Source organism: Kogia breviceps, chromosome X (genome assembly GCF_026419965.1).
Source record: "Kogia breviceps isolate mKogBre1 chromosome X, mKogBre1 haplotype 1, whole genome shotgun sequence".
NCBI lineage: Eukaryota > Metazoa > Chordata > Mammalia > Artiodactyla > Physeteridae > Kogia > Kogia breviceps.
The window spans coordinates 44,414,109-44,439,896 of NC_081330.1; the positions used below are offsets into that span (position 1 = coordinate 44,414,109).

General features: G+C 43.7%; 2 protein-coding genes across 6 annotated transcripts in view; one reads left to right on the plus strand and one right to left on the minus strand.

The window, feature by feature from the left end:
- SRPX2 (sushi repeat containing protein X-linked 2) overlaps positions 1-10,140 on the minus strand; it is a 23,861-nt gene extending 13,721 nt beyond the window's left edge. The window contains exons 1-4 of one of the 2 annotated variants that reach the window (XM_067023656.1): positions 9,719-10,078; positions 9,489-9,560; positions 7,805-8,036; positions 2,775-2,855 (exon numbers count right to left, since the gene is read on the minus strand). In XM_067023656.1, the coding sequence (XP_066879757.1) occupies positions 2,775-2,855; positions 7,805-7,886 (163 nt within the window). In that variant the 5' untranslated portion in view covers positions 7,887-8,036; positions 9,489-9,560; positions 9,719-10,078. Of the gene's footprint in view, positions 1-2,774; positions 2,856-7,804; positions 8,037-9,488; positions 9,561-9,718 lie in introns of both variants that reach the window. The other variant, XM_059051049.2, reaches the window with a different exon arrangement.
- TSPAN6 (tetraspanin 6) lies at positions 7,235-24,204 on the plus strand. Of its 4 annotated transcripts, XM_059051076.2 has the most exons (9): positions 7,235-7,350; positions 18,401-18,893; positions 19,806-19,994; positions 20,252-20,326; positions 21,376-21,474; positions 21,776-21,910; positions 22,216-22,299; positions 23,020-23,125; positions 23,980-24,204. In XM_059051076.2, the coding sequence occupies exons 2-8, from the start codon at positions 18,807-18,809 to the stop codon at positions 23,086-23,088; spliced, it is 738 nt and encodes a 245-aa protein (XP_058907059.1). In that variant the 5' UTR covers positions 7,235-7,350; positions 18,401-18,806; the 3' UTR covers positions 23,089-23,125; positions 23,980-24,204. The 4 variants fall into 4 exon arrangements, with proteins under 4 accessions (XP_058907059.1, XP_066879758.1, XP_058907060.1 ...); XM_059051077.2 differs by lacking the exon at positions 7,235-7,350 and having other exon boundaries at positions 18,700-18,893; positions 19,806-19,847; XM_067023657.1 differs by lacking the exons at positions 7,235-7,350; positions 21,776-21,910 and having other exon boundaries at positions 18,672-18,893.
- The last annotated feature ends 1,584 nt before the right edge of the window (positions 24,205-25,788 follow it).

Consider the following 25,788-nt stretch of genomic DNA (forward strand, 5'->3'; position numbering starts at 1 on the left):
CTGCCACCCCTGAGCTCTATGATTCTCTAAACTGAACTTCCCTGAGCTTAGTTTCCTGATCTGTAAAGTGGGGATAATAAACCAGTTTCATAGGACTGTTTTGAGAATCAAATGAAAATGCATGTGTAAAATATATCTAGTCCTGGGAATGGGAATGATATTCCCTGAATCAGTGTCTGGCTCACACTGGCTCATCCCGTCTCAAGCAACAAAATGCTGCTGCCATCTGGAGATGCCATCCCCAAATTACAGAAAGTCTCTTAAACACTACAGTTGTAGAGCTGTGGATTATGAGGTCACAAGACCTTACAAGGAATGCTGGAACCTCAGGTTGTACTTTCCTGGCCACCCCTCCCCCCTCAACATAGAGAATTAGTTTTATGCCCTGAGACTAAGTCCCAAAGATAGCCATGAGACACTTGACCGCAAGGCCAAAGGCCACCATGTGGTTTATTTTTTTAATGACTTTATACACATTTAAAAATAACCAATGAGGCAGATTAATATTAATCATAGGGCTGTTGGACCCTCCCCCCACCCGTGAAAGTACCTTCTGCACCTGTTGCTTTTTCCTATCTACTTCTCCCATTTACAGTCTCCTACAATCTGGCTTCTGCTCCCAGAATGCCAACCAGCCAGTACACATTTCTTGAGCATCTACTTTTGACATAGCTCTATGGGGTGTCATATGTGGCTCCTTCTGTTAAATAGGTAGCTATTTTGTTGAGGGTAATAAAAAGTAAACCAAAGAGGCAGTATATAATGAATGCCGAACGAGTGGTCCAGACAATAAACATTTATTTCAGAAGAGGTATACAGTAGGTACTCAACAAATAGTCATTGAATAAATGAATGAAATAATGAATGGATGAGGGATAGTTCAGCATGGGCCAAAGCAGTTAGGGAACAGAGTAGAGCTCTACTAATCTGGCTACTCATAGATTTCATGTGGGGAGAAGGGGTAATGAGTTGTTAGGCCGGGCAGCTAGACTGAGACCAAATTCTGTTAGAAATGATCACAGTGGACCACTAGGTTTGGGGAAGGGAGAAACATGAGAATCCAATTAGGAGGCAATTGTCATTATCAATGTGCGAGGTAATAAAAGTTTTAATCCCATGGATTAATAAACAAATGACAATTCTTGGTGCATGACTGGTGAGAGGTGATGAGGAAAAGGGGCTATTAAAGGTGCCATTAAGGTATTTTTAAGAGAATGATGGTATCATTATCAAAAGTTTGAAGGCCATATGTCAAGCCTTTTTCAGGGACGTGGGAAGAATTTAGTTTTCGATATCTCCAAATTTAAGTGTCCAGCAGTAATTGGAGATGTGGTCCAGAAGCTCAGGGGACAGGTCAGGGTCACTCAAAGTTCAGATCCATGCCTCATGCTCCCTCTTGTCACCACTAGAGAACCCATCTCCTTTCTTGGCTTCAGCTACGGCCAGAATAGTGAAATGTTGTGGAGCCCAAGGAAGGGGACAGAGTGAGAAGACAGGGATGGTGTTCACTGTTACTGAGAGATGGGAGAGGTTGAGCTCAAGAAGGGGCCATATGATTTGGGCTTGGGGAGAGAATTGTGATTGATCTTCAAGGGCTGTCATTTCAGCATGGAAATCTGTGGGTGAGTGGGAAAGAGACTGCAGGGAGTTGGGGAGTTAGCAGGTGTTGGGACAGAGAGGCAGTGGGTCTGGACAATTTGGCAGTGAGAAGATAGGTAGAAGGTAGCTAGAAAGGAGCAGAGAGGAACCCCAAACTCTGATCATTTGTCTATTGAAACTGTTTTTTCAAAGGTCACCATTTACCTTCTTCTTGCCAAATATATTGTTTATACCCTCAATCTGTTTCTTTCCAATATTTGACACAGTAGATATCTTATCCCTTCCCCTTCCTTAAAATTCTCTTCCCTCGTGGCTTCTGTAATTTGATAGGTGCTACCCCAATCTCCTCCTACATGGCTGACCACTAATGATCTCTTCTTTTCTTGTTGGTTCCTCTTCTGCATAGATGTCTTCTAAGGCTCTGACTTTGGCCCTCTGCTCCCTCAGACAGCTCATCCATCTAAGCTAATGACCTGACTCACAAAGCTCCATCTTTCTACTCCCCACTGTCTATAGGGTACAAACCACTTTTCTTTTCTAACCTTGTCTCTGTGAGAGGGGTCTTACAGTTCTTCCAGGTGTTCAGACTGGATGCTTTCAGAGAGTCGTTTGTTTCTTAACCTCTTGGTACATCAAATCTGTACTAGGTCTTGTCATCTCTTTCTTTGAGACATCTCTGGGGTTCATCCTTGCTCTCCATTTCTTTTCCACTAACCTCAATCATCTCTAACAAACATCACTGTTACTGATTCCTGGAGAATCTCCCTGACCCAGGCTCTACCCCTCCTGAACTCCTACTTTCTGTCCACAGTAATGAGGTTGATATTCTGAAATTACTATTTACAATCTCACTCCCCTCTGCAAAATCATATGATGACTCCTTATAACTTCTAGCACAACAGCTAAACTCTTCAGCATGGCTTGCAAAGCACAGAAACAAAGAATCTTAGAAGTGGAAGGGATATCCGACATTGCGTGGTCTAAATTTTAATTCTAGACAGGTGAGATCACACAGCAAGTCAGTAACCAAATTCATGACTGGAAACCACAGCCCCTGCTTCCCTGAACTGCAGCTTTGGCACAAATGAGCCAAGTTGGGTGAGGATGCTTCAGGCAGGGCCTAGGCCTTAGGCCAAATAAGGCCCTTCCTGAGCCTGAGAAGCAGTGAGGATTACCTCGGTAGTCTAGGGCAGGGGCCTGTGGGACCTCTTCAGCGTATACTTCATTGTAGCTTTCATCTGGGTAGTAGCCTGAACCTAGAATGAAGAATATATTAAGATGACATATTGGTTTCTTACTCAAGTCCTTCCCAGCCTTTTCCCCTTTCCAACTTGGTCCCTTTCTGAGGACTTGACACTCCATGGGTGGGGAGCTAGGTGGCTATTTAGTGGGTAAAATCCTGCCTTGTGAAGCAGCAGAACTATTGTGGGCAAACGCCCACACCTCAGGTGCACAGAGGGTGAACTCATGTTGGGGGAGAGGTGGGTGGCTCACTGGTAGCACTAGAAACCTCCATTCAAAAGAAAAAATTCAAAATTCTTAAGCAGCCATCAATCCTGCCCATCTGGACTAGAAATGACCCATTTCCTTGATGTAACACATGAGTTTCGGTGAGACACTGATGACCAAGCTCTGAGGATGGACAGTTGTTGTCCCAGGTAGGAAGAAAACATAGAGCCTGAGCAAGGGTCTTTCCACTAGTGATGGGGCTTCTCACAATCCTCAGAGGGAAATAATTCCTCAAGCTCCCACCAGCCCACAGGGCACCAGCCTTTTGCCACCTGGTTGCCAGGGCTAGGGGTGGCATGCGAAGGCAAAGAGGGAGGGCTCAAAAGGCGAGGGGACATGAGAAGAGTTTCACTTCCTGAGCAGTTTGTCCTGCTTTGGAAAGATATCTAGTTCCTCTAATCAGCAGGAGCCTTAGTGGGGGGCTGCTGAGCTAGAGAACATTCCACAACCACCCTCATCCCGTTAAGTGGGCCACTCCCTGGTGGAGGCCAGTCTACGGCTGTCCAGGAGACTAAACAGTGCGTTCCACCAGACGGCAGGAAATGGGTCATGAACATGAACTAATTGGAATACAACTTGGTCCTTTCCGGAGGGAAGTTGCCGGAAGCTCTCTTTCCAGCCTCCCAGAGCCCTAAAGCACACACAGGAATAGAGCAGCCAGCCGTGCTGGAGTCAGAAGACAATTCTGCATTCCCAGGAGAGGGTGTGCTTCCAGGACAGGGCTGGGTTTTAGTGCTGAAGCCCTTTGGCCTGTGTCAACACTCCGACCACAAGCTCGCCTGCCTCCTCTCTGTGCAGAGGCACAAGGCCCCCTGCACTAAAGGGTGGAGCAGAGCGCAGATGATGAGGCTCTTCCAGTCCCCACAGGCACAGGCTGCGGGTGGGTGGGTGTTGGGAAACCAGTCCAGCTTGATGAACAAGGGAATGAATCAAACTGAAAGTTTGCCTTATGAAATCATGTCCTCGTTGGTTTGCCCTCATTCCAGAGCAAAGAGTTCATTTTTTCTCCTTCCCTTTATTTTTTCCTGGTTTCCCATTTCGCTTCTTCTCCTGGATTTCCTTTACTTCTTCTTAGGCCTCCTCTCCCTTGCTCCCTCTTTCCCCACCTGGGAAGTTTCTTTGTGGGGAGGTGGGAAACAGAATTCTTGTCGGCTGTTTCAGTTTAGTATCAAAGCCTTACAGTGCCTGTGAACAGGAGGACAGATGTGCACCATTCTCTAAATGCTTTGGTCCCCCTACCCTTGTTCCAGAGCTTGCTTTTGAAGAAATGCCCAGCAGGGAGCAAACCTCTGTTTACCAGAAGAGCAGACAGGAGTGTCCAAGGTCGGTGGCTGGATAACAACAACCACAATAACAACAACTGCTAACATCACTCAACACCTCCTCTGGGTTCAGTGCGTTACATACGTCATCTCATTAGATCACCCTGACATCTCAGTGAGGTAGACACCCATATTGCTTTCATATACACTTGAGGTAACAGGCGCAGAGGAATTCAGGTCTCCCAGCTAGTAAGGAGCAGAATAGGCATTCCAGCCCAGGGCAGTTTGATCCCCTCGAGACCAAACTCAGACACTGCACTAAAGATGGCGGTAGGGGAGAGCTTTGGACAATGCCCAACAAGAATAAAAATCCAAAATCTTTCTCGCAATTCAGCCTTTTTTTCACTCTATGTGTGCGAGATCAAAGGCCACCAAGCATTTCACATCATTCCAGAATTACAGGGGATGTGGGAAAGCTGAGGGGAAGACTCAGTCAGATAATTACAGTCTTCACCAGGGTACAGAGGTGGCTGGCCCAGTGCCAAGTCTGCTTCGTGACAGGAATAAGTTGGGGCCACCTTACCACTTGAAGCCTTTCCATTTCCCCTCTTTGCCTGTCTTTTGGTATTTTTTTGGCAAATATTAAGATACTGAGATGAGATATGGGAAACCAGAGGGTCCCCCCTTCTCACCTTGTTCTATCTGCTTGTCCCTCTTCAGCCCTGGTTGAGAGAGCTTTGGGCGGCATTCCTTGGTTCCTTTATGCTGATCAGTGGTTACTGTGGTCTGTTACTGGGTTCCTCCAACTTGCATAGTACAGTCAGACCCTCTAAGCACTACCCTCCACAAAGGTGTGGTTGGTAATGTAACTGAGAGTTGATGACAATTTTAAGATCCCCCCTAATGCTTGGATTATGATAAGAAATACTGGCTGACTTCCTAAACTGCACAGATATGCCAATATGCCCTTTTAACCCACTGTTGGCTTGATTTATATTCTTAACGCTTCCCACCCCCTGCTGATTATTCTTGGATCCTTTTTCTGATTAGCCAGGAATCCACACTTGGCTGCTTTCCTTGTACTATTCCCATTGGAGGACAAGGCTATAGTCATGAGCAAAACAGTGCTGAATGCATAGAGAGTGGTCACTAAATATCTATTGAATGAAGAAATGAACAGGTGGGATGGAGCAAGCTCCGACAACTGAGCTCGTGATGTAGGGGAGGGTTATTGGGAAATTTCCAAATTTCTCTCATCACGTAGCCTCCTAAGAAAAGAGAAAGGCAGAATGAGTGGGTTTACAGGGCTGTCAGAGACCTCACCAGCCTGGGCTCCTGAGAAGGAATGATGACCATAGTGATTCTTGTGAGAAGTGGGGAGTAGCCACCTTTGCAAACAGCCCTTTGAGAGCTTCAAATGAATCCAACTCTTTTAAAAAAACTGCACTGTCCTTAAGACTCCAACAGCTCAGGCTTCCACCCTGGGAAAGGTCAAGGCCTTTGTGTGCCATGAGGTTTCTTATAGTTATTCAAAATGGGGCTTGAGGCATTTAACCTCCACTCCATAGTCTCATGGCTTTGGCCGGATTTTGGTCTCATGTACTTGAACTGAAGCTGGGGGGAGGTTGGGGAGGACGGCTGCACATGGTATCTCCTGGGGACTTGGGGCTCCTTTAACCCCAGGCAGTGTGCACTCTGCCAAGGGCTTGACTTGAATTTCTTCATCTCAGTGTCAGCCCTTATGCTTCACCCCCTACAGAGCCAGGTTAAGCCAAGGAGGGGAAGAAGTGCGCATATTTGTTTGAAAGCTTGATGCAGCTGTTCCAAACAGAGCTACTGCCAGAAACCTCCACCAGGAGCTAAGGGCATGTGGAAAATTTTAGCTACAATGACTGCAGCTGTGATGGAAGCAGTTTCTTATTTACTCGTCTCTGGATGTTTTTCTAACTCCATTAGTTGGGCCTGTCTCTTGCCCCTACTCCCCCCAGCCCCCGTGAAGGCAGACGCTGCAGGCCACAGAATATTCTTAGCACTTGGAATGCCAGCTGGGCTCCATCAAAAACCCCTGTCTGTGTTTTATTCCTGTCCTACCCCTAGTCTCTTCATGACATTTTTTTTCTTAGATTCCATATATATGTGTTAGCATACGGTATTTGTTTTTCTCCTTCTGACTTACTTCACTCTGTATAAAACACAGACCTACTAGAGCATGGACTTGAGGATATGGGGAGGGGGAAAGGTAAGCTATGACGAAGTGAGAGAGTGGCATGGACATATATACACTACCAAAGGTAGGGTGGATAGCTAGTGGGAAGCAGCCGCATATAGCACAGGGAGATCAGCTAGGTGGTTTGTGACCACCTAGAGGGGTGGGATAGGGAGGGTGGGAGGGAGGGAGATGCAAGAGGGAAGAGATATGGGAACATGTGTATATGTATATAAAGCAGAAACTAACACACCACTGTAAAGCAATTATACTCCAATAAGGATGTTTAAAAAAAGAATATTCTTTTGACTTACTAAATCACCTCAATTTTATACTTTTTTCTGTTCTATTAAGTTCTGCTCATATCTTTATTATCTATTTTTTCTATGTTCTCAGGGTTTATTGTTTTGATCTTCTGATGTCAATTAAAACATTTGGTTATTAATTTTAATAAATCTTTTTAGTTATAAAAAAACCCTGTCTGGCACCTCATTATCCTTCCTTCATTCCTCCCCTTCCCCTCTCCCACCTCCTTGCTGAGCCTGTTCTCTTGAGCTCCCTATGTCTCCCCAGGGGCAAAGGATGAAACATTCAGGGATCTAGAAATGCCCATCCCTTCCAAAATAAGAAACAAGCCAGAAGAAACTGAGGGATTCCTGTTTAAGAGAATATGGTCTGAATTGTCATTAACAATCTTCAGCAGAAAAGGGCTATAAAAATCTCATCCTATAAACAAGGTCTGGGAGGGGAGAGAGAAAGTAAGTGGAGAAGCAGGTAAGATAGTGGCCTCAAAAGCCATGTTGATCAACCTTATTTTTTAATATTTATTTATATTTATTATATTTATGAAGTATAGTTGATGTATAATATTATATAAATTACAGGTGTACAATATAGTGATTCACAATTTTTAAAGATTATACTCCATTTATAGTTATGATAAAATATTTGCCATATTCCCTATGTAGTACAAATAAGCTACAAGGATATATTGACCAACGTCATTTTTATGCTGGTGCAGCCTGTTTTCGAAAATCTCTTATCAGTTTGCCTCAAAAACCTCCCTCGGTAGCCTTTTGCAATGTTTAACCATCTTTGTTGTTGAGGACGGTTCTTCTCTGTATCTAATTTAAGTGTCTCCTATTGCGATCTAACCCTTCCCTTCTCTAACACTTGCTCTAAGCCCTGCCCTTCCTGGAAATAATGGGCAACAGCTCCTAGATCTTACCTGCATACCAAGTTGGCATCACTGCTGGAGTGAGGAAGAGCAGCAGAGAGAGTGCTCCTCTTCGAGTTAGTTGAACGGCCATCCTTGAAAGGGGAGAGGGGGGAGTGGGAGGGTGGCTTAGGGAGACAAGAATAGAGGTATGTAGCCAGAAGCACCAGGGCAAAGGAGGATGACTTTCAGAAATCAGCCATCAACGAACTTCCAAAAGTGAGAGAAAGCAGAAATGCAGGATCTGCAAGGAAGAAGAGAGATTTTTAAATTAATGAATGCCTATTATATGGTCCCCCTTGTAAGGATCTTCCACTTTATAGAATAACAACACTCTGTTAATTTTGGTCTTTTCCTCCCAGGAGGAAGAGGACATAAAACAACCAGTTCTCAATTGACCCTGGTGATATCTGATGCCAATGTTCCATGGTCCAAGTTACAGAGAGGGACAGTGAGGTACCAAGACCAGGAAAGGGTCAACATTAAGTCATATAGAACCGAGAGAGAATCCTGCAATCTAAAGACGCCAGCTGATGGTTTCATCCACTTAACTAGTAGTTCCTAACCACAAATCTGGGAAAGTGTTAGCATATATGGACTAAGAACTTGAACTCTAGAGTTACACAGATCTGCATGTGTATCCAATTCTGTCCCTATTAGCTTTGGACAAATTCCTTACCTTCTCTGAGCCTCAGTTTCCTCATCTATAAAATGGGAATAATAATAGTATCTACCTTATAGAAGAGACTATTGCCTGGCACATAGGGAAGCAATCCATGTATATTAGATATTATTATTACCAACTCCATCTTGAACAGGACTGGATGTCTCCTTTCTGCAGTCTCTCAGGTGGTGACTATACCCTGGCTGTGTTCTTAGCTTTGGACTTTGAGGCTTAGTGGTTTAGTAGTGGCTTCTGGCTTTCAAGTCCAGCCTAACCTTCTAGTTTTACCCTGCTGAGCCAGCAGGAAGTCAGTGGGGCTGGAAAGAACCTGCTGAGGTGCGTGAGGAGAGGGTAAGCAAGCTCCTACTGCCCTCTTACTTCCCGTCCTGTCCTCACTCTAATGGGATGAGAGTTGTGTGGTTCCCAGTAGGCAAATACTTCATAAATGACAGTATTAAAACTTGCTGCCCATTGGTATAAACTGGCCTCTGGACTTCTCAGCAAGCACCCACAGACTTTCAATGAAATGCCATGCTCGGGGGAGGTGTCAGTCCCAGAAATGGAGGAACAAAAAGATGGCAGATTCTGACCAGCCTCCCTAAGGGGCGGGAGAAGTCCAAGAATGGCAAAAATTCACTTTCCAGTTCACTACTCCCTGGCTTCAGATTTTGTCTAGAGAGGCAAGGAAGCAGGATAGAGAAGAAGTAAGAGCAAGCCGAGGTGGGGGGGGGGGACAAGGAAAGTGGAAAGATGTGGAAAGGAAGCTTAGCAAGAAAAGACAATCTGCCAGAGCTGAAGGCAAGAGATAAAAGTAGGAGGAGGGAGCGAAAGGATGAGAGAGAGGAGATTAAAGAGAGATTTAGGAAAATGAACAGCTAGATGCCCTAATCATCGGCCCCTCTCCCACATGCAGCTTCCATCCAGTTCCTTGGTTTTGGAGCAGGGGCTTTCCTTTGCAGACCCAGTGCTCTGAGTCTGTGACCCCTTCCCTGCCCACCTTCTCCCCAGTCTCAGACTGAAAACTTGACTCACCACCGGGGTCAGCCATCCCTCTGCTGTGGGCCGGGAAGGTAGTGGGAACTTGTGTCTGCATCCAGGTCACGGCTCAAATGGAAAGCAGCATGTGGTCCAGTTTCATAAAAGAACTTCTTCCTCCCCCCGCCCCACCTCCAAGCCATTTTGCCCAAGTCCTGGGTCTCGTTACCCTCCCGGGTTGTGAAATGGGGTAGTGTGGTGTGAACGGATGAAGCAGCAGATCTTACCTGTTGTACGTTTTTTGTGTGTTCTCCCTCTCTCCTTCTCTTGCTCTTTCTCCTTCCTCTCTGCTCCTCTCATCAGTTGGAAAAACTTCTACTTTTTTACATTCCTAGAACGAGTGGCTCCTGGTCTGTCCGGGCCTCCGGGATTCTGTTAACACTGCCCAGATGTTAGGACACCAGCATCTGCCAAAAGTTTCCTTAAAGCTATATTATCCCCAAAGCTATAGCTGTTCCTCCCCCAGAAAAGAGTTTTAGAGAGGTGGGGGAGAAGGAACTCAAGGATGAGAGGAGCTCAGTCCGTCTGCTGCAGAGCAGAGGAAAGTGTGAATGGCGCTGGCCCCAAGCCTGTGAGTATAGTAATGACTAACAGGCTGGCTAAAGGGCTTCCAGAGATGTGGTGTGCTGAAGAACACTTTTTTAAAAATGACTCAGCATGACCTCAGGATTGAATGAAAAGGAATTCCACAGACTCCTAGGAGAGGGGAAGAGTGGAGCTGATTTTGACATTCCCTGCAGATTTCCCCTGTAATTCCTTAGTACTCTCCATCCCCATGTTGCCCTGCCATCCCTTGTACAGGGTCAGATCCACTTTGAAACTCTCTCTGATGACCTAACTCCCATGGACTTCAGTTTCTGATAAGATTACGTTGCTGACAAAAAGTACCATGCACTTCTAGCCTGCAGAATCAAAACTGATTTCCTGTAATAAGAGTGGAGAGAAAGCATGCTTAGAGAAGCTTTAGGGGGAGGTTGTTTAAGCCAATTGAGATGATCTATCTGTGCATGGCAAGGTTATAGCCATTGCTAAGCTGTTTCCCGGTGATCTCTTATGGAGGGCTGTGTTTCTCTTCACTAAGCAAGCTTTGTTCATTTTAGTATCTGATAATGAGAATGTTCTACCACAGTGCAGAACAGCTCCTGATACTCTCCCTCCCCTTAGAGTTTAATTTCCATCCTTTTAAATGCATTGTCCTGGAAGAAATTTTTTTAGCTGCTGTAGAAATGATTTCTTCCTTGTGTGTGTAAGCAACCTGGTAACCCCTTCTCAGTCATGAAGGGAAGAATTGTGTTTACAATAATAAAAAGTCCAGTAGCAAGCCCATTTCATTTCCCATCCACCGATCAAAAATGTGTAATGAGTGTTTACCATGTGTTCAACAGTGTGATCATTGTGTAAAGAAGGCAAAGACATGGTCTTGGCCTCATTCATTTAATAAGTTTATCAAACATCTACTGTGTTAAGGATAGTGGACAAAATCCCTGACATCCTAATCCATAATTAATTAAACAAATATTTGTTGAGCATCTATTATGTGCCACACACTGTTTGAGGTAGCAATACTTGATAGACATCAGTGTGTAAAATGGAGATAATCCTTGCCCTCATGGATTGGAGGAGACACACATTCAACAAAAATGTTCCTTTTTTTAAACAACTTTATTGGAGTATAGTTGTTTTACATTGTTGTGTTAGTTTCTGCTGTATAGCAAAGTGAATCAGCTATATGTATACTTATATCCCCATATCCCCACCCTCTTGTGTCTCCCTCCCACCCTCCCTATCCCACCCCTCTAGGTGGTCACAAAGCACCGAGCTGCCCTCCCTGTGCTATGTGGCTGCTTCCCACTAGCTATCTATTTTACATTTGGTAGTGTAAAGTACCAAATGTAAAAATAGAGTCAATGCCACTCTCTCACTTCGTCCCAGCTTGCCCTTCACCCTCCCTGTGCCCTCAAGTTCATTATCTACATCTGCGTCTTTATTCCTATCCTGCCTCTAGATTCTTCAGAGACATTTTTTTTTTTTTTAGATTTCATATATATGTGTCAGCATATGGTATTTTTCTCTTTCTGACTTACTTCACTCTGTATGACAGATTCTAGATCCATCCACCCCACTACAAATAACTTAATTTCATTTCTTTTTATGGCTGAGTAATATTCCATTGTATATATGTGCCACATCTTCTTTATCCATTCATCTGTTGATGGACACTTAGGTTGCTTCCATGTCCTGGCTTTTGTAAATAGTGCTGCAACGAACATTGTGGGACATGACTCTTTTTGAATTATGGTTTTCTCAGGGTATATGCCCAGTAGTGGGATTGCTGGGTCGTATGGTAGTTCTATTTTTAGTTTTTAAAGGAACCTCCATACTGCTCTCCATAGTGGCTGTAACAAAAATGTTCTTAACTACAATTGTGTGTGTTTAGTGGACCAACCTTCATTGGACATCTACTATAAGCTAAGAACCGGAGGACAGTGATGAGTAAAAACTGTGTGATTCTTGATCTTATGGAGCTTACTCTCCAGCTCCCAGAGGGTTTGTTTACTACGGGAGAGAAGGGGGACACAAACAATTAGAAAATTGTACAAGACCATATAAATTTCCAAAAGCTATGGAATACACTGTGAGGTCTCTGTGGGAAGACACGGGCTGTGGTCTGCTCTCAGGCAAGGGAAATGACATATACAAGGGCTCATTGTTAGCTCAGAGGGGAGATGGGTTCAGGGGAGCAGTAGGAAACAAAGTTGAATAAATACAGTAGGGCCAGATTGTGAGGTCCATGAAATCAGATATAGGAGTTTACATTAAACTTATGTGTTAGGAAATAGTGAATCTATTAAATGAGTGTGTGTGTGTGTGTGTGAGACAGAGAGAGAGAGAGAAAAAGAGAGACATGGAGAGAGAGGAGAGAGAGCTAGTGAATGGGCAGAGGAATAAATTCGACCAGGGTTGTTTTCTTTCTAAAAATTCCCTTCACTGGCTCCCTCTTGGCAAAGAGTATAGTCCCAGCTCTTAGCAGAGCACACTGTACCCCACACAAGCAAACCTCACTTATGTCCTTAACCTAGTTTTATTTATTTATTTATTTATTTATTTATTTTTGTGGCATGAGGGTCTCTCACTGTCGTGGCCTCTCCCGTTGCAGAGCACAGGCTCCGGACGCGCAGGCTCAGCGGCCATGGCTCACGGGCCCAGCCGCTCCGCGGCATGTGGGATCTTCCCGGACCGGGGCACGAACCCGTATTCCCTGCATCATCAGGCGGACTCTCAACCACTGCGCCACCAGGGAAGCCCCTCAGCCTAGTTTTAAACATTCACCCCATGACTCCTCATTCTGGACACAATGAACTTCTTGCTCTTCCTTTCACCCTGTGGTAGCTTGGAGCAGATATATTTACTCTACCCTGTAACCCTTTCCCTTCTTTCCTGGGCTGTTGAGACCGTATCCTTCATTGCTGCTGAGAAGCTTCCCTCAGTCCACCCCAGCCAGAACTGGTTTACTTCACCTTCCTTTCTATTCTATCATATCACTTTGTACATGTCTCAATTACAGGATTTATCACACTTACTGTCACTGTTGCTATATGACAATCACTGTCCCCTATTCTACTAGTCTGTTCATCTCAGACTCATCTCTGTCCCCTACTACACTGTGAGTGGGACCTTGGCTTAGTCTTCTTCATTCCCCCAGCACCAAACATAGAGTCCAGCACATGCTAAGATGAGGATGCTGCATAAGGCCTCATTTCCCACTTCGGGCTGGAAGGAGCAGGGCAGAGGGGTGGCAGAGAGAGATTAAAGAAAAAAATGAAGGAGAGATTATGGAAATCATAGGGAGATCAAAGTAAGGGGATAAATGAGACAAGAGGGGCAGCTTTTGTATGAAGCACTGGGATGGGTAATATGAAGACCTTTCTCAAAACAGGTGGGGTCAATTTAAAAAACCAACATTTCTTCAGCACCTACTATGTGTGGGTAACACTATGTTAGACACTGTGGGGCTATAAAGTTAAACAAAACACCTTTCCCTATGATTTGGTTGGGAATATAAGACAAAGACTGGCAACATTCATGCATACAAATACAAAGTTTTAAGGTTCTTAAAGTTCAGTATCATTTTCAACTTCAAGACTTTTATTTATTTATTTTTTTTTTTTTGCGGTACGCGGGCCTCTCACTGCTGTGGCCTCTCCCGTTGCGGAGCACAGGCTCCGGACGCGCAGGCTCAGCGGCCACGGCTCACGGGCCCAGCCGCTGCGCGGCATGTGGGATCTTCCCGGACCGGGGCACGAACCCGTGTCCCCTGCATCGGCAGGCGGACCCTCCACCACTGCGCCACCAGGGAAGCCCCAAGACTTTTAATATGAAGCCCCTCAGCAGTCAATAAGATATTGTTTTAAGAAATATTAGCTATGGAAACTGACTTGCCTAGCAAAGCTCAACAAGCCTAGACTTGAAACAATTTTCTTAGAAAAGTGGACTAAGACAAATTGACATGGAAATGTAAATTTTAATACCATTTAGGAGTATTTCTTATTTCTCTGTGTCTCAAACTGTATATTATGAGCCTTTTTGTAAGAGGCACGATCAAGTCTGGAAAGGGAAGAAAGGATTCACAGAGAATCTGAAAAGACAAGAGGAATAAAAAGATATTCCTATTCAGGAAGCTAATTTTTAAAACTATACCTATGAATTATTGTTTAAATGATGATGTTTAAATTATGTGTTTAAATGATATTTATCTGATGGTTGTAATGTAAAATATGACACTTTAAGAAAATAAGTAGAAGGTGCTTTTAGATTTTACGATAGGCACTTAGCCAAAGGTAATTGGAGGGATTCTAGAAAAGGTATTAGAAAATGAAAATGGTAAGATCATTATGTGAATAAGAGATAAGATGCATTCTGTGCAAAATGCCTGATGTCTTTTTTTTTTTTTTTTTTTTTTTTTTTTTTTTTTTTTTGTGGTACGCGGGCCTCTCACTGTTGTGGCCTCTCCCGTTGCGGAGCACAGGCTCCGGATGCGCAGGCTCAGCGGCCACGGCTCACGGGCCCAGCTGCTCCGCGGCACGTGGGATCTTCCCGGACCGGGGCACGAACCCGTGTCCCCTGCATCGGCAGGCGGATTCTCAACCACTGCGCCACCAGGGAAGCCCCCTGATGTCTTTTTACTGGTTCCTAAGACAAGCAGTAGTAATGTCCCAAGACATTATCAACTTAATTTTTCTGGTTTATGTCAGTGCAACACTGGGATGGCTTAGACATTTAGTTTTTAATTTCATTTAACTTAATCAAACCTTGAGTGACTACTAAGTGGTTAGCCTCAGAGACCAGCTATGACCAATGAGCTGAACAGGGGTTGGCTAAGCACCAAAGGAGCTCATCAACTGAGCATTGTGTCCTAGGGTTCTGGAGAGTATAAAAGGGGGCGCAGTAGTTTCTGAACAACAGGATGTAAGACAGGTAAGTAGAGAAAAAGCAGGTACTGAAAGCAGGTACTATAGTAATGGACTAAGGGTATGAGTTAACGTGAGTAGTCAGAGTATAAGCACTGATGTTAAAGAAAAAGGTATGTTTGTGGGCTGGGGTGGGGGGTTGGGGGGAGGACGCTCTCATTGAGTTGGGGTTGAGCTGGACCTTCAGTTGGCAGGGGCAGGAATTTTGAGTTTGGAGAGTGGGAAGTGAGTAGGGAACAGATCTTATTTATTGAGGAAGATAATCATACTGGCTTATTGTGGAACAGAAAATTCACTTTGGAAAAGCTGTAGGAAATAAGTTGATACACGTGCTGGGGGAGGCATCATTTAAATGCCAAAGAGAAACATCTAAATCTAATCTTGAAAGTTACAGGAAGTTAATAGGGAAGGGACACAAATCTATACTAAATATTGAATGTGAAACAAGCAGCAACAATACTTAAGGAAGGTATCTTCTTTTTTTCCTACATTTTCGGCATCAAACATGTTCTTGTGCTCAGAAAAGAGGGAGAAATTGAGAGGCTGAACCAGAAGAACTATTGAACTCTCTACCACTCTGGGACGCGCAGGATTACCTCTTAGGTGATTGGGCTATTGAGTGAAGGCAAAAGTAAAATTCAACAAAAAAACCCCAGTACGAGGCAGAATTGGGGAAACCATTGAGGTTCTTGTGCTTCAGGGGCTCCAAAGAGCCCTTGTTTGTGTTTAAATGTACAATGGCAGACAGGTCTCATCACAGAGTGGGCCCCATTTCTGATGAGGGAGACAGAAGTTGCCAGGGCTTAGTCCTAGGCAAGTTACTTAGCCTCTTTGAACCTGTCTCCTCATCTGTAAAATGTGGGCAGTGGTCGTCCTCACCTCACAATAAGGGCTTTTGTAATGTAAGCATGAGGCAATGCTTGCTGATTGCTTAGCAACGGTGGTTGGTACATAGTCAATGCTCAATATTGCAGTCATTATTAATACTTTAAAGAATAATCTTATAACCTAGAGAATTACTTGTTACATTTCCTAGATGGGATGAGACGCCCCTTTGTCTGAGTTTGGACCCAGACCCAGGCCTAAATTTGAACTAAACTGAACTTCTGGGTTTGGTGGCATGGCAACGGGGTGGGGTGGGGAGGGAGTAGCAGGGTGGGAGGCTCTGGTGCAAGGTGTTGTGGCCATAGGAATATTAAATTCCTTGTCAGCTTTTGGTTTAATTTGGCACCGACTGCCATTCAAACAAAGCAGCGTTGTGAGTGGCAGAGGAAGGGAGAGGAGGAAAATCAACACATTCTTGGAAATAAGATGTGGCTTTTGCTTTGACTATTTTGTTTTTTCTTCAGCCACAGAAGTATTTATTTGCTCTCAGGCTCACAATGAAAATCCCTTTCAGGACATGGTACAAACCTAAGCTTCAGAGGAAACTTCCATTTAAGATGACAAGAATTTAGCAAGACTTCCCTTGATACTTTTTTGTTTTAATATGAGAACCCCTCAGATAGTGCTATTTAGTTTAGGGAGACAGCTTTAATTATACTTAGAGCCTCCCTCAACCTCATTTCCTGTAGCTATGGCATATGTGGTACTTTAAAAGTTGATGTCTGCCTTATGCCTGATGACCTTGGCTTAGTGTTTACAAGATGTATAGATGTATCATTTACCCATTCTCTCCATGTATTTATGTGTTAGGCTTTTCTAATTTTAGGATAAGATTTTAGTATAAAGTGTGGCAGTGCAATAATTCTCCAGTAGTTGCTCTCTTGGACCTCAGACATCTGGCATGGTGCTATAGGAGCTGGTCCTAGGTCAATATTTGAAGCACAGGGAAGCTCTGTGTGACCAAGTTAATGGAACTTTCCTGTTTTCTGGTTCTGTGGTATATGTTTAAAGCAAGGTTTCAAGCAAAAAGTTTAGGTATCCATCTCTTCTTCACTAATGCAGTACTTATTGTCATAGCAATACAGTAAATGCCCATTTGTAGTGTTAAGCTTGTGTCAATGATTATGTAAATTGGTTGGTTAGGAAACTGATACTGTCTTCTAATCCCACACTTCTAGAAATAACACACACACACACACACACACACACACACACACGACACAGTTTCTTCCCTCAAAGAGCTTATGCTTTAGTTGAGAAACCAGACCTTAATAGATTAAAAAAAAAAAATCCCTCTCCTGATGTTTCCAGTATTTAGGAGACCGTGAAGAGGGCTGTTTTTTTTTTAAAGAAGATGTTGGGGGTAGGAGTTTATTAATTAATTAATTTTTGCTGTGTTGGGTCTTCGTTTCTGTGCGAGGGCTTTCTCTAGTTGTGGCAAGCGGGGGTCACTCTTCATTGCGGTGCGCGGGCCCCTCACTGTCGCGGCCACTCTTGTTGCGGAGCACAGGCTCCAGACGCGCAGGCTCAGTAGTTGTGGCTCACAGGGGCCTAGTTGCTCCGCGGCATGTGGGATCCTCCCAGACCAGGCCTCGAACCGGTGTCCCCTGCATTAGCAGGCAGATTCTCAACCACTGCACCACCAGGGAAGCCCCAGGGCTGTTTTTGTTTGTTTGTTTTATTTTTTAATTTTTTTTAAATTCCACTTTATCCCAAAGTCTGACTTCGGGCTGCCTGTGGACATAAGGGACCAGAAACTTTCTGGTGATTCATTCTCATCCTGTAAGCAGTTTAAGTCCTTAGGAACACATGGTCTCAAGTTCTAGGAAGATCTAAGCAATTGGGAGAATTTCTTGGGGATGAGCAGACACCAAACACCATATACAGATTGTATAATAGGGGAGATGATTGCAAAGCACAGTTATCTCTAGTTTTGGCTTTGCTATTAGTTGTATGACCTATGATTTCAGCCTCTTTGTGATCAGCTGGTTCTTGATCTGAAAAACCAGAAGGCTGGAAGAATACAGTGCCTTTCAGTTTTAACATTCAAAAGGGGGTCACATTTACCTGGTATTCTCTGTAGTGCCTTCCCTTTTTGAAGTTTGTAGCTAATAGCTGAACTTACATTTCAGGATTAAGTACTTTAAAACACTTTTCCTCAACTCTCAAGTTACTTAGAGGATAAGGGGGGAGAGGGATAAAGGAGCTTGGCAAATTCTTGTAGAGAAATTCTAAAATTCATTATCTTTCATACCTACCTTTGGAATTCGTGCAAGTGATTATTTCTTATTATTCTTATGCTCCCTCCCCACCTCATAAAACAATGTTCAAAAATCGAAAAGCACAAAACAGGAGAAAGAAATCAGCGTAATTCTACCATTCAGGTAAATTGCACTTTTCCTTTCGGTTTTTGTCTAAAAACATGTGACTGGACGTATCACTCTGCGATCTGCTTTTGTTTCTCTTTGGAAGTATATATCTTGAGAGTATTTTGCTATGTCATAAAATATTCTTAGGTCACTTTTAACCTCTTTCCATTTCTGTTTTTCCTTCTAGGGCTCCAGGGACCGGCGAGGCTGAATCTCAGAGCGCTGCTGGTGCTGCTGGTGATAGAAACAATATGATGCAGTTATAAGGTCAGGGGGAGGGGTGGCGGGCGGGAAAGATTCCTTGAGCGAAAAAATGAAGCAAGCTCCCCTTTGAAGATCTAAGAAATTTCCGACACTAGAACCTTTTGTGTAGAGTTTTCGGCAACCTTCGGCAGGGGGCGCTCGGAAATTGCCGTCACTTTCCGGACAGCCTCCCGGACATTGCCCTCTAGAAAACTGTACAGTGTTTCCGGCTCTTCTAAGTCGCAGACGCTCGTAACTTTTCGGTACTTTCCGGGGAGGCTCGGGGGCTCCGCGCCTCGCTCACTCTGTTCCGATCGCCTGGCGCGGCGGGGCAGGGTCTCGGGCTAGTCATGGCTTCCCCGTCTCGGAGGCTGCAGACCAAGCCGGTCATCACTTGTTTCAAGAGCGTCCTCTTGATCTACACATTCATCTTCTGGGTGAGCGACGGAGACGCCCGGGGACGGGAGGGGATCCCGGGCTGGGGTCGTGCGCGCGGGGGGGCGGTGACCCCGAGCGGAAGGAGCTCGCATCGGGGGTGGGGAGGGAGGCGCTGGTGGGGCTGGGGCGGCGGTCGCTGCTGGGACCCCTGTGCTGGTGACGACGTGCTGGGGCTCGAGCTCGGGCTCGGGCATCTCGCCCGCACGGGTCGGGGTGTCGGGCGACGGCAGCCGAGAGGCTGAGCTGCGACCCAGACGTGCCTAGCGTTGGAATTCGGTGCGGGGGGCGAGTAAGGGAGTGAATCCCCCCAGAGCAAACAGAGGGTGTCCCCGGACCGTTGGAGAGGCAAGGCTTGCCCGGCCCCGGTGAGGGCTCGCTTGCATAATAGTCTTTTTCTTTTCACTGCTTCATCAGAGGGGAGTATTTCTCAGGTAAGTATGGTAATGGCTCCACTCCCGCCAGTCTGTCCTTGGGCTTGCTTTGTGTACCGTCCCTTTGTACCCTGTGCTCATATCTGAACTGGGGGGAAGGGGAAAGTTTCTGGAACTCTTAGAAACACTTCCCCCAACCCCACCTGCAGAAAGGTTTTCTTCCTAAGGCAGGTGTAAAACAGTTAAGTTTTGATACCTAGGGCAAAAAACCAGAAAGTTTAAGAATTTTGTCAAGGTGCCTTCTCTAGCTGACCCTTGGTTTTGTCCTGGCCACAGTGATCCAGCGTGTGGATTTATCAAGGCCTGTTCTTGTGTACAGCCCCACCCCCCCTTGTCTACCATATCCCAGCCACAGCTCTTTGGCCACAGACTGCTACATCAATTCTCACACCTATTGTTTCTTAAACACCTAGTGGTTTGTGGTTTGAAGATGTTGCTGTATACAGTGTGTAACTCTCAATTCTCTGATTTCCCACATAGATCACTGGTGTTATCCTTCTTGCTGTTGGCATTTGGGGCAAGGTGAGCCTAGAGAATTATTTTTCCCTTTTAAATGAAAAGGCCACCAATGTCCCCTTCGTGCTCATTGGCACTGGCACTGTCATTATTCTTTTGGGCACCTTCGGCTGTTTTGCTACCTGCCGAGCTTCTGCATGGATGCTAAAACTGGTGAGTCCTTGCTTTCTTAGAATTGGTTGTTGGTTTTTGAAAAGGCTTATATGTTGTAGGCTTTGTTTCTTGGAACTAGGCATGGTCCTTTTTGATATTTCCTCTTCCTTATGAAAACTTAGCAAGTAACAGTGTAGTTGCCAATTCCCACCTTTGTTGTGTTTTCCCTGCCCTTTTCCATAAAAACGTGCTGAACATTGACTCCCTTTGCAGCTGTGATGTATAAACTGACTTGGACTTTTCTTTTTATCCTGCAGTATGCAATGTTTCTGACTCTCATTTTTTTGGTTGAACTGGTCGCTGCCATCGTAGGATTTGTTTTCAGACATGAGGTAAGCCTGAGTTTGGGAACCTTAATATGTGAAAATTTATCCTCTAAGAGATAAAGCTGGATAAATTTAAGTAATAGAGTTAAGTGACAGCTTTCACTAGTTTAAAAAAATCACTTACAGCTGTGTTCAAAGCTGACTTTTCAACCTGTAGCTGACAGTAATGACTTCCTGGTTAAAAAAAACCTAGCCCGGGCTTTCCTGGTGGCGCAGTGGTTGAGAGTCCGCCTGCCGATGCAGGGGACACAGGTTCGTGCCCCGGTCCGGGAAGATCCCACATGCTGCGGAATGGCTGGGTCCGTGAGCCATAGCAGCTGAGCCTGTGCGTCCAGAGCCTGTGTCCCGCAATGGGAGAGGCCACAACAGTGAGAGGCCCGCGTACCGCAAAAAAAAACCTAGCCCATTTTTTTCATAAAGACTGATAGTCACCTGAAGAAAATTGAAGGTACCCATAATTATTTGTATTTGCAGTCATTTTTCTGTGTATAAGTAACTATTAAAGTGTAGATAGTACAATTTATAACTTTAGCGATAGGAAAATATTTAAAGCACAAAATTGATAACACAAAATTGATACCTTCTTCACTCATCAAAACCTTAATAAATCTGGGATTAGGAAGTCATTCAATGAGTACTGAAGGCTTATCAATGAGAGTGGTAGTGCAGAGTGGTAGTGCATTCTCCCAGAGTGAGATTTTGTAGCTTAAAAATCCCATAGGCATCAAATGTGTACTCAATTTAAAGTGAAGAAAGATTGAGGGTGGGAGGAGATACAGTAGAAGGAAGCTGCCACTTGAATAAATATATGTTCCCATAGCACTTTGAACTTCTAGTCGTTATCATCTTTTACTGGAATGTTTTGCTTAGGAATCCCCTTAGCTAAACTTACATTGCTTAGAAGGCAGGATTGGACCATAGAAGTTAATTACCATACACATTGCTGCTATCAAAGATAGGACCATTGGTCAGATGTGGAAATTTCTTATTTGACGTAGAAACCAAAAGAACATTCTAAAATCTTTGTTTACTGGCCTTGTGTTTCTTTGCTGTAGATTAAGAACAGCTTTAAGAATAATTATGAGAAAGCTTTAAAGCAATATAACGCTACGGGAGATTATAGAAGCGATGCAGTAGACAAGATCCAAAATACGGTAAGTGGTCATAGATGGTGGCTTCTCAAGAGGGGAACACATTCCTTATTCCCTCAGAGAAGAGGATAGGGCCCTGCCTACCAGACGTTAGCCGTTAGCCATTAGCCATTTGTACTGTAGCAGTGAAAGTAAGGCCAGTCCCAAAGTGCTAATCTCATGAATTATAATGCCGATAGAGAACAGCTGCTTTAAAATATGTCTTAAGATAGAGATCACCAAGTATAATCTAAGATGATGGTTTAATTGTTTGACTACAAAGTGGTAATATGAACTATAAATGCTTCTGTTGGATTTTTTTCAGTTGCATTGTTGTGGTGTCACCAACTATAGAGATTGGAAGGATACTAATTATTACTCAGAAAAAGGATTTCCCAAGAGCTGCTGTAAACTTGAAGGTTGTTCTCCTCAGAGAGATGCAGATAAAGTAAACAATGAAGTAAGGAATAAAAAAAGAATTTAAGTTTTACTCACAATACATGTAATCTGAAATAGGGCAGAGCAGGTGTTATTGAATAAATGAGGAAACAAGCTCAGAAAATTGGTGACTTGATTTCACACTTAAATGCATAATCCAAAAGGTGGAACCTGTGTTCCTCAAAGGAGACAGGATTTGTTATGAAACAATAAATTTTAATAAAAGAACAATCAAAGCTAAGGTAGCTCATCTTTTGCAGAGATGTGTGATCAAAGTACTTATTATGGTTTGAGCTGTACTTAATGTTATTTTTTCTCTTCCATGAGGGTTGTTTTATAAAGGTGATGACCATTATAGAGTCAGAAATGGGAGTTGTTGCGGGAATTTCTTTTGGAGTTGCTTGCTTCCAGGTAAGTCCTTGTAGTTAGGACATGTTTCATCACTCTTGTGAGGTGTAAGCTACAAGATTTCCACTTTGAAGGCTTCAGTTTTTGCTTCAGGGCCCTGGTTAGCAAGGGCATTTTTAGAGAAGTCATATTTTCACAAAACTCTCAGTTACTCATCACAGTAGAGGTGTAGTAGTTTTGCTCTTTTCATTCCAATTTTTGGTTGTCTTGCATCTTATGTTTTCCCACACTGTTTTCTACAACTACAGAATTCTCTAAGACCTGCCCTGCTAGGTCTGTCTGAATCTGCACTAATAGCCGCTAGCCACCTTTCAAAAGTTATGTGGCTAGTGGCCACCGTGTTGGACAGAACAGGTATTACAGAACATTTTCATCATCACAGCACTGTTTTAGAATCCTCCAAGAGAATCTCTGCCTTGATAGATGGAGATTTTACTTGATGAGATGCATATTCTAAGCCATATCCTTTTTGCTCTGATAACTGAGAGGAAGAGTAAGGAAAGTTTCCCCAAACTTCAAGATTTTCCTGAGTGATTTTTGTCAGTGGTGGTTGTGAAATTCCAATCACAGTAGTAGTTAGACTTCACTTATATGCTTACTCTAGAAAAAAACTTAAGGAAATGGGTAGTGAATTAGAAGTGAAAGGAGAATATACCTGTATCCTGAGGTCTTTAAGCTTTGTGTGTATGTGTGTGTTTAATTTTGCTTGCATTTTGTTTCCAGCTGATTGGAATCTTTCTAGCCTACTGCCTCTCTCGCGCCATAACAAATAACCAGTATGAGATAGTGTAACCAGCATAACATGGGCCTATTCCTCTCCAACTTTAAGGTATGTTCATTTTGATCCTCAGCTCTCTCAGTGTTAGTGTTTACTCCAGCCTATACATGTGATGGATGGACTGAGCTTTTCAAGAAGGTCATGTCCAGCAGTGCATTCAAATGTTATTGGTATTGTGTAACCCTGCATAGGCACTTGTCTCTCAATACAAGTCATGGCCAAAAAGGACAGAAGGGCCTCTCTGGGTTTACCTGCACATGTCAGCCTTAAGATCCTAAGTGGTACCCTTTCTAAAAGATTTGGACCTAGTGTAGAGAAGTGAAGAATCCCAATAGTGACCTGGAAAGTACACTCTGCTCTTGGTCAATATCGGCATTTTCCCCTGATCTTTTACCTAATTCTCATTTACTGCAGTCCTCTGGTGGACTGTTAACTGGAGCCATAAACTCATCTAGCTTAACTAGATTTTGGAGAAACATGTGCTTCAATAATTTCAGTATTGGGCTTCCCTGGTGGCGCAGTGGTTGAGAGTCCGCCTGCTGATGCAGGAGACACGGGTTCGTGCCCCGGTCCGGGAAGATCCCACATGCCGCGGAGCAGCTGGGCCCGTGGGCTATGGCCGCTGAGCCTGTGTGTCCGGAGCCTGTGCTCCGCAATGGGAGAGGCCACAACAGTGAGAGGCCCACGTACCGCTTAAAAAAAAAAAGAAACACTTCAGTATTTGTATGGTAAAATGTGAGAACTATAGCTGGCTGAATTAATCCCTGGGGTGCCCTTCACATTTGAATTGAGCCACTGACTGGGAACACGTGAAGGTCTTCATTAGCAGACTAGAATGTGTGGAAAGGAATACAGATATTGAAATTTGGTTTATAAGTAAATTAACTTTTTTTCTTTAATTTTAGGATATTAACATCCCCACCCCCAACCCTGTGAATTACAGGATCGCCTGGATGGAAGACCGACATTTCTTACAGATAGATTGAAAAACTATACCAGTAGTCTGATTCGATCAAGACATTTGCTTGATATGTTCAAAGTCCACCTTTTGTCCCATTCATGTTAGATAGTTGAAATCCCCATGTCACTCTGAAACACTGGAAGAGCTTAGTAAATTGTAAATGAAGCAATACTGTGTTCCTCTTGACTTTTTTTTTTTCTCAGTGTGTGGCTTTTGAACGGCACTGTGAGTTTGCTGTCAACGTAGTGTGATCGAAAATTGATCCTTCCAAACTGGACTTTTCCCAGCCAGGGTTATCTGGTGTGATTGTAGAATTTGCATCAAAAAGTTAAAATGTTTTCATTAGTCTCTGTTCTGCTGATAGGCAGAGTCACATTGTGTAATTTAATTCCAGCCAGTAGTTGAATAACACCCATCATCAGAGTTGCCAAACGGTAGTAAAGACAGTCTCTGACCTCTAAGGTACCTAAGACTATAAAAGGCACTACCAGTCCTCTGTGATACACCAGGTTGCAACACAGTTAACACTTTACATTTCTTTGCCTCGAAATTTAGGTATTTATACTAACATTTATATTTCCCCTATTGTTTGAAAAGTTCTAATTATTACTTAATGGTGTCAAGAGTTATTGTATTCTCTTTAGGAATTTAAAGCAACTCATCTTCATTAGCTTTAGCTGGTATTTCCTTACCAGGTTGATAAGAATTGTCAACATTAAGGTTAACTTTTAATAGTCTTAGTTTTGTTTTGTGCCTTTGATTAATAAATAGAAATCTTTTACACAATAAATAGTGTTTTCCTCTAAAATCATTGTGTTTAACTTTTGGAAAATCTGGGATGGTTGTTTTCCACTGAGAAAGCTAAGCCCCATGTTTCTACTTGGCGTACAGTTTTAGATATGAAATATAAAACTGAGGTCTTGACTCTCATTTTTAAAAAGTCCCTGCTTACAAAAACTATTCCCTGTGAAAGGATTACATTCCTTGCCATGAAATAGCATATGCTTAGCATTCTCCTAGAGATCAGACTCTTTTTATTGTATAGTTTACATTAAGTTGGATAGGGAGAGGTATAACTTGTGCCTTCAGGCTAGTAAGGAAATTAATAATTAAAATTGGAGTTGGAATGGGGGAATTCTTTCTTTGGTTTTGAGTTTCTTTATATATCCGTTAGTAGAACCTAGCTCATCTGATTGCCACACATTCACACAGTCCTTGAATTTGATGGTAAAGGGGAATCAGTCACAGTTATAAGGAAAGTGGATAAAAACTACTAGTTGAAAAAGATTAATAATGAATTTTGGGTTACATGTTTTAAAGTACTTGGAGTTACTGCAGAGAAAGGATATTCTCCATTAAAACATTTGATGGGTGACTTTTTTATGTTTTATTTATTTTTGGCTGCGTTGGGTCTTCGTTGCTGTGCGTGGGCTTTCTCCAGTTGTGGCGAGCGGGGGCTATTCTTCATTGTGGTGCGCGGGCTTCTCACTGCAGTGGCTTCTCTTGCAGAGCACGGGCTCTAAGCACGCGGGCTCAGTAGTTGCAGTGTGCGGGCTTAGTTGCTCTGCAGCATGTGGGATCTTTCCGGACCAGGGCTCGAACCTGTGTCCGCTGCATTAGCGGGCGGATTCTTAACCACTGTGCCACCAGGGAAACCTTGATGGGCAACTTGACATAAGGTATAGGGATAAAACAATTGAAAACTAGTGGCTTTCCAAATGCAGTGAATCAGAGTTATTGAAATAAGTGAAGC